Raw genomic sequence first — 15,866 nt, 5'->3', positions numbered from 1 at the left:
TGGAACTTACCTGAATGTCTGAGGGGAAAAAAATAAAAGAATACTGTACTGAGCTCCTTTTTCTTCCAACCGTGCCTAAGGGATTTGTATGGCTCTTGCTTTCCTGGCACAGCCTTGTTGGGATTGGCACCATTGCCACTGGGTCCACCTCCTCTGCCCAAGTGAGGCCAGCGACGGCTGGGGAGCTATCCAAGTGTGACAGACACACAGTACAGAAGTCACCATGCACGTCGCTTGCAGGAGTTCATTAGACAGTGGCTGTCCGGGTTCGGCAGTAGATAGGGGACTGGGGCCACGGGCGGTGGGCAGCTCAGCTGACTGCGTGCCCACGGGTGGCTGCGGCCTGCCCCAACCCACCCATTGCAGCGGCCAGGAGGCCAGCCCGCCCGGACAGAGCCGTCCTCCTGCGCGCCCTAGCTCGGCTCTGAAGGAGACAAACGGCCCTTAGGTCCCTCCGAAAGGCCGTGCAGCCCGAGGGCGCAGCCGCTCCCTCGACGCTGCGCCCCTGAGCGCCGCCTGGGCGGGAAAACGACATCTCCCACGACGGCCAGCGGCCCGCCCGCCCTGCCGCGCGCCCGCGGTGACGTCATCCCGACTACAAGTCCCAGGGACGCGCGGCGGGGCGTGGCGCATGCGCGCGGCTGCCACCGGTCCGGCCCCCGCGGCCCCGCTCCCGAGAAGAGGACGAAGGCGGCAAGATGGCGCTCACCAGGTGGGTCGGGTAGGCCCCGTCCGGCTGGCCGCGCTCCCCCGGCCTGCCTGCGGTTTCCCGGCCGCTTGCGAGAGGCTCCGACCGGCGAGGGAGGCCGCGCTGCAGGGCAGCGGCCTCTCCTGGGCAGCGGGCCCGCCGGGCAGGCGGGAGGCCCGGCCGCGGCCGGAGGGAGGGCGGTGAGGGCCGGGCCGGGGCGGGGGGCTGCCCTGCCCTGCCCTGCCCTGGCGGGAGGGGGGGGGTTGGTTCAGGGTGCTGTTGGTTGAGGGCTCTGCCTCCTAAGCGTGTTTTCTGTGGGAGGAAGGAGCTGCCCCTGCTCGGCTGGACGTGATCGGTTCCAGGGGGGTTTTGTCAGGGTTTCCTTAACCGTGAGTGAGGGCGAGAGGTCTTTGTTGTGAGTTACCGGGCCTCTCGCAGGGATCAGGAGTGCAGCTCTGGAATGCCAACTTTCTCGGAGGTGGACACTTGATTAATAAAAGTGTAAAAGAGCTCCACAGTCTAGACGAGCTAGAAAAGGGGAAGTCACGAAATTGGGGTTTGACTTCTGGGCTTTGGCTGGGAGGTATGTGACATTAGGGGGGAGGTCGGACAAGTGGAGTATTTTCTGTTTCTGCTCTGTAGTGGTGGAAAGAATATACAGTGGGATGTGACCCTCCTGTTGGAGAATGGGCATTGTTACTGTCCTGTTCAAACATGATGTGAATGTGGATGAATTTACTGTCAGTTTTCATAGGAATCTTCCAAAACTCTGAGAAAACACACATTGCTTTTCCCTTTGTAACTTCAGAAGTTATTGCCCTCAGGTTTATGAATGCAGTACTCGCGTTTCATAAATTCTTTCTTAATCTGTATAAAGTGTAAAGAAAGTAATAATATAGTCATGGACTCAAGCATAGTTGAGTGTCGCTGAGTGAAATGATCAGAACTAACCTTTTATGTCTTTCTGGTTTTGGTGGCTGGCTGTGGACATGCAGCTTTCTACCAGCTCCAACCCAGCTGTCTCAAGATCAGCTAGAACTAGAAGAAAGAGCAAGAGCTCAAAGATCTAGGCAGACTGCTCTGGTCTCATCACGAAGGGAACCTCCCCCATATGGTTACCGGAAAGGATGGATACCACGGGCGCTAGAGGTAGGTATTTAAATTCACACTTTAGTAGTGTGTCTGCTGATGGGAAAAAGAAGTATATTTTCTGAAGCAGAAATAAGCTTCAAGCATCTTGAGTGTAGCTCAGAATTGTGCAAAGCGTTACCATATGCACCATTTCCATCCAGACAGCTCAGTATATTCTTGGGTTGAGAGAAGATGTTGTAATTCACCAAACTCCTTCAGACGTTTGATGGTAAACAGGATAAGGATTCTTCCATTCAGAGGTTGTTGTGTTGTAACATGGAAATGGTCTTTTCAGTTTACAGTCTGCGAATGCAGGGTTTCTCTGAGAAAGACATCTATATTATTTCTCAGTCGTTACTTGTTAAATGAACATTCCAGATTATAACTTGAAGAAGTGAACATATGTATGTCAGAGAAGAGAGTGCTCAGGTGTATTCTGTTCTTAGCATAATAAAAGATAGCTGCTATTGGGGGAGGTCGTTAGGCTTGGAAGGAAACTTAATTTGTTAGATAATCATTGATAAGTGCGTTACTGGCAGAAGGGTTTTGGACAGTGCTGTGTGTATTTAGCCATAATCCTTGACACTTTAATTTCAATTGGCAATGATAAAAGGTAGAAGGGTAAATACAGATCTGTAGCTCTGATTACAAAACTGTTTTAGTACAGCTTCTCACTGTGAGCCACAAAAGCTTGCAGATTTTGAAATGGCACTTAACATCTGAGACCTTCTTTGATGAGTCACGAGCCAGTGCTCTTGGGACAAAGCGTGCTGTTGAGGTTTTGATACGGTATTTCATGTGTGATCCTGCCTTGTTCCAAATACCATAATTTCATGAACTAGTAACAGCCTTGCCCTCATTTATGTTTAAGTCCCATTTATGTAAAGATGGATCCAACACTACCCTGGTGATTCTTTAGTGCTAGGTAAGGTGACTTCAAATAGCAGTTCCAGTGGTTCTCTAGAAGAAAATGTTTTTGTATGGGTTCAGTATTTAATAAAGTCTATGATGTTAAAAATTATACCTTTGTTATATCCAGTATAGGGTTTCCTCCCTACACTGTTGATTACTAAGTTAGTATTCTAGTGCTTATTCTTTCTGAGCCTTAGTAAAAGAACTTCTTAACAGGTCATGGAAGGTTTTCAAAGTTTCCAGCATCACTGAGCTATAAAGTGATGCACATTTCCAAAAGACTGATAAGGACTCCTTTCTGCCTCAAACAAATGCAAATTCTTCAAGAGCAGTAAATTCTTCCAAAGCATAACTGTTGTCCAGTGATGCTGGAATTCCATTGTTAGAAGAACCAAGATTGTTCTTAATAGATCATTTCATAGTTATGCAAAAAATTTTGAGGAATTACTGACTTTTGTTCTGGCTAATACTTCAGCATTATTCTGTAACTAATTGTTGAACGCAGGTCATGCAGTGGAAGACTTCAAATAATGGAAGCAGTATTTCAGTGAGCGCTTAAAGATGGTGTAAGCATGTTCTTTTTTAGAAGGAAGTGTTCTGCTTGTTCATGCCAGCTTCACTCCACGCCCTCTTTGCAGTGGTGTTAACTATTTGGTCATGTGGTGAGCGTGGAGGGAGATCAGTCTACCCAAGACACCCATTATTCTTCTTTGATCTGGTTCATTATCAGACCCCATGTAAGCAGTGCCATTGCAACAGGGGGAGGGGGAGATGCTTATGCTGCTTTAAGCAACTGCTTTCTCTGAAGAATTGCATTTGAAACTGTAGCCTGATGCTGGTTTATCAATCATACCGATTCTGTGTGCATCTTCAGTGTTACTGAGACTAGTTACTGGTCTGCTTTAAGAGGGCTTTTCGTTATCTGCTCATTAAATGCTTTTACAGCAACGTGTTGAATGAGAGAGTAAGTACCTGTGAAGAGTATTGGGCTGTTGGGTGATGGCCCAGTTTTCAGTATATTCACGTGTTGAAGTAAGGAAACAGGATAGCTTGCTATCTGTACCATTGTAAACCTATGAGCTACAGTTTTTGAAAGGAATGGAAAGCTTTTTCTTCATTATGGTATGAAAAGCAACCAATAATGAGTAGAAATTTTAATCAAAAAATGCTGCGCTTGTAATTTTAGTTTTTCCACAGTTGCTTTATTGCAGAAGGTAAATTTTGGGGGTTCTAATTAATAATTTGCATATGAATTAAATACTTAATCATGTGTTTTCTGTAGCATAGTAGTGCTTGCACATTCATCAGTGATAAGGGCTCTTGCTCTGTGCAGGGAGGAAGTGCTGCAAGATGTCTATGCACTTCAGTGTCTTTTAGTAAGTGTAAGTTCTATAGCCCATTGCTGTCTTACCCAGCTAAAACTATAATAAAGTTACTGGAGCGTTCTGGCCATGTTTGATTTTGTTAAAATCAATCCACTCTTCTCATTCCATTTCCCACCCTTGCAATTGTTAATACCATGTTTTTGTCTTTCAGTCATTCACTACTTTTTCTTTTATGCAGGATTTTGGAGATGGAGGTGCTTTCCCAGAAATTCATGTGGCCCAATATCCATTGGATATGGGCCGGAAGAAGAAAATGTCCAATGCTTTGGCTGTTCAGGTGGATGCAGAAGGAAAAATAAAATACGATGCAATTGCTCGACAAGGACAATCAAAGGACAAGGTAATATTTCTTCAAATATGTAGACTGGCATGTATACCTGGAAAAGTAAGTATATGCAGTGTGTACATACAAAACTCACTGGTCTGGCATTAGCCAAATGGTTTGTGTCCTGTTTCCTTAAGGTTTAAGAACTGAAAGTGTCAGACAAACATGAACATTTTGACTGGGATCACTGTGTGATCTTCTCTGTTATGTAATTAAAAGCTGAGACAAAAATAGTGAGTCTACACAAAACTTGATAGCTTAGCAGCTTTTGTTAGAGAGCTTTCCAGTGAAGGCAAGAAACTGAAAACAGGCCTGATTACAGGCAGCCTTATTTCAGTGTGTAGAAAGAGGGAGCAAAAAAAAAAGTCAAAACACAGTTCAGCTTTCAGAATACTACACCTTGAGCCTTACTAAGTTAACATTTGACTCTCTTGGCTGTTTTCAATATTGTTGGGTGCTTTTTTTTTCTCTGTTCAGTTGCCCCGGAAAGTATTGCCAGTGCTTATACTCCAAAATTTTTGTGCTGAGTTCAGTGATGGCAAGATTCTCACTGAATTTAATGGGAATCAACTTCAATTTCCTGTGTACAGCAGCCTTTCTAAAACCAGATGACACCTTATGTTGACATCGTAACTAGTATTGAGGAGATCAGATACTTGGGTCTCCTAAGTCCACATTGAGGAGTATTTGCATGTGCCTTTTCAAATGTAACAAAATGGACTACATGGAAACTTTAATTCACTTAAGCAAGTGTTGGAGACTGGAAAACTGCTGAGGCATGACCAAATGTATGACCAGCTGCTTGTTACAGCAAGCATCTCCTGTAAAGGATAGGGTAATCCGAAGAATATCTTTGAAGAGGGTTAACTACATGGGGTGTTTTACCTGATAGTTATGACGAAGCACCACACAGCTGCTTGCTCACTCACCCCTGCAGTGGGATGGGGGAGAGGATCATGAAGACTAGAAGTGGGAAAACTTGTGGGCTGACATGAAGACAGTTTAATGAGTAAAGCAAAAGCTGTGCACGCAAGCAGGGCGAAACGAAGAATTGATTCACCACTTCCCATTGGCAGGCAGGTGTCCAGCCATCTCCAGGAAAGCAGGACTCCCATCATGTTACTCAGGCAGACAAACTCCGTAACTCTGAACATGCCCTCTTCCTTCTTATTCCCCCAGTTTACATACTAAGCATGATGTTCTGTGGTATGGAATATCCCTTTGGCCACTTCGGGTCAGCTGTCCTGGCTCTGTCCCCTCCCAGTTTCTTGTGCACCTGCCCAGTTGGCAGAGCGTGGGGAACTGAGAAGTCCTTCACTTAGGGTAAACACTGCTTAGCAACAACTAGAACATCAGTGTGTTACCAACATCATTTTCATACTAAATCCAAAACACAACACTGTACTAGCTACTAGGAAGAAAATTAATTCTGTGCCAGCCAAACCCAGGATATTTAGAATGCCTTGAAAAGCTTATGGATGTGTAATATGCCCAATGTCAGAAAGGTGGTATATCTTCATCCTGTGCATCGTGTTACTGCAGTACTTCTGGAAAAAAAGAAGTTACTTCAATAGAGACTCTGTTGTCATGTGGTAGAATGTAGTCAGACTCAACAGAAACCACAACAGTAGCAATATTTTCATTGAGGAGACTTTCACTGGGGTTCCATTAGACTTTATGTAGTGTCTTGAATTATTTGTCAAGAAGAAGGTACTGAAATACTAATTACACTTAAAAGAATTCTGTGACAAAATATTTGGTACTGATACTAAATGCTTGATACAAAATAGAAATTTGTCTTACCCCAAAGCATAAAAAATAATTTGGAGCAGATCAGTAGACAAGAAGTAGACATACTGATTTTGGAGAAGCTGTAGGACAAATAAGAAACAAAAAAAAATATGTAAATTAGTGTAGTTAAACTCTCATTTAAAACTTGCCAGGTATGTCTTTACTTACTGTGGGATCAGATTTAGCTTTCTTACAATAGAACGTTCAGATAGGCATCTAAGTATATTTGGAGAAGAACTAGAAGAGATAGTAGGCTTTAGGCAAGAATTTTCCATATGGCATCTATAAAAAAGTACTAATATTCTCATGTATGCTCATGTGTGGCTCCTTCATAAGCCATACTTACATGATGGAAGAGATGTGTGTTTTTTCCAAAACTGAGGTCTGTAGAACTGGAATTAGGGTTTCATAACACTAAGCTCTGCCTTATGGGTCAGCTTGAATCTGAGTGCATCCAGCTGGCTTTAAATGCTGAGATTAAAGATTGAGTATGTGATTCAAGGGGGAGTAAAAGTGGGGGAAAGTTAGGTACTGGAAAAAAATTCCACTGGAAGTAGCAGAACTACTTTTTCTTGATTTGTATTGCAGGAGATGTACTGGCACAGATGTCATAGGGAGTAGCTCTTCAGTGATCTGTGTTGAGTTGAATAATGTGGAATATTTTCTGTAACAGAATTTCTGATAGTACAGTGTCAGTAGGATTACATACAGAAATTTCATTATCCTGAGAGCTGCAGTCATAATTCAAATACTTCTCCAATCTTAATACTTAAGAGAAACAGATACTTAGCAGCCTGCCAGAAATGAGATGGAGTTTCTGATCCTATTCTATGAACTTTGGTTTGGTCTAGGTTAAGAAGCAAATTTTGCTTTTGCTACAGCTTATGGATTTTTTGGAAGTTGAATTTAGTATTCCGCCACCTTGTAGAGGCAGCACTCCCATCACCTAGACTCTGTCTCTGGATGGCTTGTCAGCAGTTTCTACTATTGCAGTGGTTCATCTCTCTTGCATCTGTTCCCTTACATAGTTGCTTCAGAGAATTTTCCTTGAAAAATGCAGACATAAATGAGAGAGTCTGACAAGCCTCCTGTCTGGGGCTGGCAGAAAGTCTCCTAGACATGAAATGCTGGATAACGTTGATGAACCTGGATGCGTGACCTTATAGATCCAAGGGTTGAGTTCCGTCTGGTTGTCCAGATGAAGGATTTCCAGCATTAGCTGTGTGGTTAGCTCTTGTGCTGCTATAGATTCTTCCCGTACTTTCTCTACTCACATTACTAAAAGCCAGGCTACAATAATGCATCAATATTGATATATTTTGGTGAGACCGATGCTCTGTCTCCTTATTAGGAAAATAAGGACATATAATTGTTTCCTGAGTTTTTATTAAGACAGAAGAGAGTGAAATCAAGGAGGGGAACTATTATGTCCATTACTTTTTTTCTGGCAAGGATGATTTTTCTGTGCAGGGGTCGGATTTCTTGGTGACCCAAGGCTGTGGCTTAGAAGTTAAAGGAGGAAAAAAAGAACGACAAATCTTTCCTACAGTTGTTTTCTCAAGATAGTGAATTCAGCTGAAACATACAAGAGGAGAGTAGTTCCACTGTTGAAGGAACTCCTGTCACAGTGGTAGAACTGGTCAAGAGAATGTGAATATAACTAACATAACCAAAAGTGGTTTTTTACTCATAATGTATTTGCCTTTGTGGTAGAATTTGGTTTGATTGCTTATTGTCAGGTTTTTTCCTCTGGTGTATGTGCCAGGCTTACAACCACATAATTTGTAGAAACCATTCTTTGATGAGGAAGGAATTCATCCTGCAATGCTTGATGGTAGCTTCTTGATTTACATGCTGCTCTGGATATACAGAATAAAATAAGTTGAGGGGAGGGATTTATATGTTACAAACTAAGACATTTCTGTCAAGACATCTGCGGCTGTTGGGTGTCTTGTGAAACTCTGAATGTGATTGATGTCTAAATCCTACCATGAGCTACAGTATATTATAAAAGTACTTAAGTAAAAATGTTTTTTCTGATGACAGTGGCACACAGACTTCTAACAGCCTGTTAAGGCTGCCCCGGCCAGAAAGGGAATCATGTAGCTGTCCCAAAAATTGAGAATTTTGTTTCTGCCTGGGAGATTCTGCTTTTCAGTAGCAATCGAAATGAAATATCTGAAACACAGGCTGATGCTTCCTCTTAAATTTTGTAGATGAAAAATGTTAGTGGGTGGGCATACTACAATATCAAACAATCTGAGTCTCTGCTTTATCTTAGATTAATAAAATGTCTCAGTATTACTGTTAAAATAAGGTAAATATGTAGAAAAACAACACAGTGCAACATCTTTATCTGCCTATCTCCTCTAAAAAGGACTCCAGTTAGAACATGCAACTCTATCAAGTTTTTGATGGAGACAAAATTTTTTGTATTTTCAGGCTAGTTTAATCTATATATTAGCTTGCCATTTGCATGCAATACTTTAGGGTTTAAATAGTTCATGTAGTTCATTTGTATCTTGGTGTACTGTAGTTCTTAGAGCACCTCTTAGACTCTTTTTTTATTTTCTCTTTTTGTCTTCTGAGATACTCGCAGCTCTTTTGGCGTACTTTGTTCTTCCTGCAGCAAGGCAGTTGTCCTTGGTTAATTACCTTAGAGGAACACTGCTCTTCAGATGTCCTTCATTCAGCATCTGAGAAGCTAGGATATTTTTTATACTAATTCAGAGGTTTAAAATTTTAGGAGTGAAGGCTGAGAAGCGGTAAATGGCTCTTGTGTGACAAATTAATGCTGAGGGTAATAGGTCAGTTTCGTAGTTGGACATGCACTTTATAATGAACTTGAAATAATAGCTGTAATGACTTTTAACCCTTTGAACTAAGACTTTCTGATGTTATTTTATTGAACAATTGTGAAGCATTAATGCAATACAATAAATTTTTCCCTGTAGTCATCTAATGGTGTTCTTTGCCTATATTTAAAATTGGAGCTTAAAGCTACTGACAGCTAGCTGCATGTTGTATGAAGACTGAAGTACATACGTAACAGAAAGCATCAAGAACAGATTTCTGAAACATTTACTTTTTTCAAGAAAACCGCAAACATAATGAAATGAAAAAAATCTAGATGTTGAAAAAGACTTGTATCAAATTCTTAAGTAATCCGTGAAAACAAAAGTACAAATGTAGATATTTTTTTTTTGTTGGTCTGTCTTGGGGACCCTGAAAAAGGAAAAGAATATGAAAGGGAAGTAGGAAACTAGCATCTAATCCCAACTCTGAGAGTGATTAGCATCATCATATTTTATCAAATTGTTTCTTTTCTTCAATTATTCCATCTGTAAATTGGGATCCCAGGTGTATCCTTGTTCTGTGGGAGTCATTGAAGAATATGTAATTGTAATGCATTTAGAGTTGTATACAAGTTTTAATTAGTACCTGAAGTGTAATCTAAGCCTGAAATGTTTCCTTTGATATATGTACAGTTATTCCTGTTTGCCAGCACTAATAAAATAAAATGTTTTCCAGGTTATTTACAGCAAATACACAGATCTTGTGCCAAAAGAGGTCATGAATGTGGATGATCCTGAACTGCAAAGACCAGACGAGGAGGCAATCAGAGAGGTATTTTATGCACTGATGTGCATAGCTATTGGTGGCATATTGTATGGTTTGCGTATATGATGAATGCACACTGTGGTATTTTTGTCTTCAGATAACAGAGAAAACAAGAGCAGCCTTGGAGAAATCAGTTTCCCAAAAAGTTGCAGCAGCAATGCCAGTTCGAGCAGCTGACAAACTGGCTCCTGCACAGTACATTCGGTATGTAGCACTGGGTGTGTGTGTACATGTAAGATGTGGTTACATATAAAATTGATTAAAATTGGGATATTCCTTGAATTTCTGAGAACAGATATTGCTCTTGAATTCTGTTTTCCTGGAAGTAATATGAAACTGGCTTCCGTATTTTGAATTTATCCACTGATGATAAGCTAATTTGAAGTGGGTTGAACTATGCCTTAACATGTCATGAGTTGTGACATTTTGTGGAGGGGTTATTGTTTTAGCAACAAAATACAGATTTGTCAGGGGCCACTAGTAATAATGCTGCCCTAAAAATAGTCTTTACTGGGAGTTTCAAGCCAAGGCAAGGCATGTAACAAAGTTCTTCCCTTATATAAAATGAGCAGCTAGAAAGAATTGGGATTACTAGGAGGCTGAAACCCATTTTATGATGATTTTCTGCTGTAAATGCAGAAAAATTCCATGGCAGGGTTAGACTTGGCCTGAGGTGAATTCTGAAAAAAGTATGTGAAGAGGTTCTTAATAACCAGTAAGTAGTCACCAGGGATTCACAGACATAGGTAAAGAGTGTTGGGACATGCTTAGTGTACTCTATTAGTTTGTTTCTTCTACTTCAGAATCTAGGTTAAAATAGGAGAATGTCGCCCTGGGAAGATATATTCCGTCTGGTGTCATTGAGTCTCTACATTCAGTAGAGTATCTTCTGTGCAGTTACCTGCTCATGGTGTTCACAGTGGAAAAGTCTTAAACTGGCGTAGATAAAATGAAAATGCAGCTGGAGCAGTGCACTGAGTAAAAATGGAGCTGGGCAAGGAATATCTAGCAGTTTGCAGAGAGAGAACTGAGCAATTTGATTGTTTTATTCAGGTACACACCCTCTCAGCAAGGTGTTGCCTTCAACTCTGGAGCAAAACAGAGAGTTATTCGGATGGTGGAAATGCAGAAGGACCCTATGGAGCCTCCAAGATTCAAGTAATTTCAAAACTTTTTCATGGCAAATACAAGATTCTGAGGTGTATTTCCATAAAATGTGCTGATTAGTAATTGTTTTCTTAATTGTTCAGAATTAACAAGAAGATTCCACGTGGACCACCTTCTCCTCCAGCACCTGTAATGCACTCTCCTAGCAGAAAGGTATGAAATGCCATAGCTGTTCAGAGTTTTGAATTCTAGATGTATTCACAAGTTCTAATTTGATCTCGTTCATTTCTGTGCACCTTCCACTTACTGTTCTTTTGATGTGATGTTAAGTTATAAACTTGGTGCCCAGTGCAGTCTTTTTGGTTTTTTCCTATGTACCTTGTCAAAAGTTGAATAGATTTCTCATTTTATGCAGGGCTGTGTTGTTGGATTTATTCATGGCATGGATGAGTTGACTGAGGCTTTAGCCTTGGTACGCTGGTGCTGCTTTTAGACAACAACTATTAAGCTAATCCATAATGATGCCAATTTGTGTTACTAAGCATTAGCTCCTTCTGAGAGATGAGTGGAGGGGTGGTTCATCAGTTTCCTACAACTTGAACTGCTATTAAATGTGCAAAAGTTAACAAGCCGGCTGTGAGTTCCGGTCTGTGTGAAAGAAGTTTTAAGAGGATGGCTGAAAAGCTGTTGTGACTTCATTCAATGTTGGCAAAGGTGCAGTGCGGAAATTAACATCTTATTGCTGCTGAGAAGAGTTGAGGGTTTTTTTTGTAGTGGTGTCGTGAACTTTGTACTTTTAATTTATTTCAGACGTTTCAGAGAAAGAAAACAGTATTTCCTTTTGCTGTAACTCTAAAGATTACTTTGCTTCTTTTCTTAAATCAGATGACTGTGAAAGAGCAGCAAGAGTGGAAAATTCCTCCGTGCATTTCAAACTGGAAAAATGCAAAGGTAATTAGGTTGTCATAAATTCATCTTTCTAATGTTGCACCCTGCTGGGAGACTTCTGTAAATGATTTAAGCTTGAGTAGTACTGGTTTTAAACCTCTATAGGTGTAGGTAAACTGGTTGCTTCCAGCGTGGAGAACACATGATTTTACAACTTGTTTTTTCTCTGTTTGGCATATAAAGGGTTGTCAAACTGACAGGACTATAAAACTGAGAAAGAATGTGTTACTTCATGGCAGAGATTATGCATTCAGAGAGGAAAAGATGGCATTAGTTAAAATCTCCATAATAGTGCAGTGTGTGAAGCCTGAAACCAAAGTCTCTGGAACTTGCAAAGTGAAGTCATCTAAACTGAAAAAGGAAAGGGTAATTCACAGAGAACTGAGCATGTTTCTTTTTAATACTGCAGTCCAGATTTCTGGAAAGTTCTCCTTGTTGCATTCTTTCACTAGTTAGTTTTCATCACTGGTTAGCTTAGATATTTTTACTCCTTGTTTGCATAGGTATGTCCTGTCCCTTGGATTTTTATCAGCCAGTAAGTTTATGTTCAGAGAGAAAGGAGTATTTATAATTTGCTGCAGTAATTGGTCTAAGAGGCAGCCTCTTCAAATGGAGGAAGGAAAAGCTGCATGTTTGGATGGGTTTTTTTCTACCCCAACACAGCTGTATAACTGGGACTGATGCTAATCAGTAGATCAAATTTTAGGTTACAGATGCTAAAACCAAAGCAAAAATTTTGTAGAGTTCACTAAAGAATCTTAAAATATCGTCTATAAATAATGATAGGTTTCAGCTTTTGAAAGCAAAATCGGCGTTCAGTGTCTTACTTTTGCTGGCGGCCTTGCCCCTTACTTTCTCATTTTGAATCGGCTAACCTCTTAACAGGTATGAAAACAGTTTAGGGAAAACAGTTTTTAGGCACAAGTGGTAAAACAGACTGGGAAAGCTATTATCTGTAGTTCTTAATACAAAGCAGAGTGGTCCTCATCAATCAAAAACTGGCATTTGTACTAAGATGTAACTTGAAGGGAAATTGTGACACAGATTTGGGGAGAGTGTGGAATTGGAGCAAAGCTTATTACTACCTGCTATAAATTTGAAGTACATATAAAGGAGGGCCATCGGGGTGTATTAATGATGGGCTGTGAGTTTTGTGTGCGTTCTTGTTTTCTTACGCAATAAATATAGCAATGTTCATTATTACAAACAATGTTAGTTTCTGTGGTTAACTGCCTTCGTTTTCTCTGTAGGGTTACACCATTCCATTAGATAAGCGCCTGGCTGCAGATGGCAGAGGATTGCAGACTGTTCATATTAATGAAAATTTTGCCAAGCTTGCTGAGGCTCTCTATATAGCTGACAGAAAGGTCAGGTGGTTGTTCAAACTATTTTGTTTCATGTGGTTTTACCTTCTTTTGCTTATTTCCTTGGGAAAATCAACAATGAATTAGGGTATAGCTTTTTGATTTGTCTTGCTTCTTGACTAACATAAGACGTAAGGTCTTACTCCCACTATCTTCGAATCAGTGGCTCAGTGTGGGCTAAATTATTGGCGGTGATGGGTCTCGTTTCTCTCAGCTCTACATGCTGTGGTTGTCTGGCTTTGAACTTTCTTTTTGTGGCTTGATTCCTGCCCTGTTTACTGAGTAACTCCAGGACAGAAGATCTGCTTGTATCCCAGGTGCTAGCTTTCTTTTTAACTGTGTTTTATGTGTGCAGGCTCGTGAGGCAGTAGAGATGCGTGCCCAGGTGGAGAGGAAGATGGCTCAGAAAGAAAAGGAGAAACATGAGGAAAAGCTCCGAGAAATGGCTCAGAAAGCCAGAGAGAGAAGAGCTGGGATCAAAACCCATGTTGAAAAAGGTACATTTCTTTGTTTTTAAGATGCTATGGGGTTTTTTTAGCACTCTCTGAAGTATGGGTTTGGAGAAATAACCTGAGAACTTAAAATACCTAAATATCAACTGTAATTTCTAAGCATGACGTCTGTTCTTCATGTCTTTACTTGATCAGCTAGTGAATTTGTTTAATTCACTGGCTGGTTTGATGGGATCTGGATTTGAACCTCACAGTAGTTTGTGTATGCAGATTTAGGACGCTGTTGAGAATTTCAGAGTTGTTAATAATCAGTGAAAGGAATGGCTTTCGTGGACTGTTCTAAACGAATTAATATGTTTTTATAATAGGCTTGTTGCAGATGAAGAGTGACTTTGTTTACAAGAATTAAACCATCTTGTTAAGTTTTCAGAGATGGTAAATGCAATATTCTGTCTCTTGTACTGTTATAACTGGTCTTGCAGAACTGTAGTTCTGTTGGCCTCAAGGCCCAATACCTGCTAACCTAACTAAATCATACCATTGTGATAAGTGTTATATTTTGAACTAAATGACACTTCAGAGATCAAGACGCTGAACTTAGAGAGCAGTTACCATCTCTCTAAAAGCTGGAGGGATATGGTCATACGGTGCCAAATGCTGTAGCTGGGATGGCCTAACCTGTTGCCAACAGGCTGGGGACTGGCTGGCTGGAGAGCCGCTCTGTTGAAAAGGACCTGGGAGCCCTGGTGGACAATCCGCTAAACACAAGCCGGCAGTGTGCCTGGCAGCAATAATGCCAAGGGCATACTAAGCTGCATCTGCAGGTGTAACCAGTAGGTCAAGGGAAGTAATCAGTTCCTTTTACTGGTGACCAGTTAAGACTGTGTCTGGAATACTGTGTCTGGTTATGGACCCCCAGGTACAAGACAGATGGTGGTAAAAAACTGGAGAGGGTTCAGTGGAGGGCCATCAAAATGGTTCAAGGGGCCAGAGTATCTGCTTCATCAGGAGATGCCGAGGAAGGAAGCTTGTTCTGCCAGGAGATGTGGCTTTAGGGGACACTTTAGGGACTCGGGAGCTTTCCTGAATCTACAAGGAGATCGTTAGAGCTCTTCACTAAGCTGTACAGTGGGAGAATGAGACAGTGGTCAAAAATTAAAGCAGGAGGTTCCAATTACGTGTGTGGAGAAAAATGTTCACCATGAGGACGAGCAGCAGTGAAAAGGCTGCCCAGGGAGGGTGGAGGTCTCTGTCCATGGAGGTTTTCCCCACCTGAGTGGACAAAGCCCTGAACAACCTGGTTTGAATTCAGCATTGATCCTGCTTTCAGCAGGAGCTTGAACTAGAGACTCTCTTCCAACCTGAGTGATTCTCTGATACTGAGTGTTCTTCAAAGCACTTAGATGCCTGTGTGTTTGAACAGTATTTTTACACTTCAGAGATAGAAGTATGATAATGATGATCTGTAGGTGTTTTAGGATATTAACTTCTAGATGGACAAGTATTCTAAGCTCTTGAAAGCTGAGACAATGTAGTTACTGGCTATGTCTGCTTTATCTGTCTTGTCAAGGACAGTTAATCGCTTGTGGCACGAGAAGGCTGTGGTTTTCCATGTGTTCTGTTTGTTTAAAGTGTAACATTTTAAACAGTGCTAAGGGTCACATCTCTTCTGTAAAACACTGAATTGAATCACTGTGCCACTGTCTGTGGCATAGTTAATTCAAACTTCAACTATTTGTCTATAATGAGCAATCTTGCATTTGTTCAGAGGATGGAGAAGCTAGAGAAAGAGATGAAATCAGACATGACCGGCGCAAAGAGAGACAGCATGACAGAAATCTTTCCAGGGCAGCCCCTGACAAAAGGTGAGTCACAAAGGAAAGCTGCTTTATTCCTCCACTGGCGCCGGCTTGCCCACCAGGGAAGCTGTTACACGGAGCTTCCTCTTGCTTGATACGAGTGCCTGAACGTTACTTTGGGGAGATACTGGTATGAAGCACTGTTCATTCATTGCATGCAATGGTGTTACTTTGCTAGCGTGTTGCTGTACTCGTCTACATTTAGAATTTTCCAGATGAAAGGAGGAGGGGGCAGTGCTGGCTTTGGGTAGGTTTTCCTTTAGCAGAACTTCAGTATATTGAG

The 15,866-nt window shown here is 41.4% G+C and overlaps 1 protein-coding gene across 1 annotated transcript in view; it reads left to right on the top strand.

The window, feature by feature from the left end:
* The first annotated feature begins 662 nt into the window (after nt 1–662).
* The window catches only part of SNW1 (SNW domain containing 1), a 17,880-nt gene continuing 2,676 nt past the window's right edge, over nt 663–15,866 (top strand). Inside the window, exons 1-11 of the mRNA XM_040599613.1 lie at nt 663–712; nt 1,684–1,837; nt 4,295–4,456; nt 9,764–9,859; nt 9,951–10,057; nt 10,907–11,011; nt 11,104–11,173; nt 11,846–11,911; nt 13,159–13,275; nt 13,628–13,769; nt 15,493–15,589. Of these exons, the coding sequence (XP_040455547.1) occupies nt 699–712; nt 1,684–1,837; nt 4,295–4,456; nt 9,764–9,859; nt 9,951–10,057; nt 10,907–11,011; nt 11,104–11,173; nt 11,846–11,911; nt 13,159–13,275; nt 13,628–13,769; nt 15,493–15,589 (1,130 nt within the window). The 5' untranslated portion in view covers nt 663–698. The remainder of the gene's footprint in view (nt 713–1,683; nt 1,838–4,294; nt 4,457–9,763; nt 9,860–9,950; nt 10,058–10,906; nt 11,012–11,103; nt 11,174–11,845; nt 11,912–13,158; nt 13,276–13,627; nt 13,770–15,492; nt 15,590–15,866) is intronic.

This window comes from Falco naumanni, chromosome 7 (genome assembly GCF_017639655.2).
Source record: "Falco naumanni isolate bFalNau1 chromosome 7, bFalNau1.pat, whole genome shotgun sequence".
Taxonomy (NCBI): domain Eukaryota; kingdom Metazoa; phylum Chordata; class Aves; order Falconiformes; family Falconidae; genus Falco; species Falco naumanni.
This window is presented reverse-complemented; position numbering and strand designations above follow the sequence as displayed.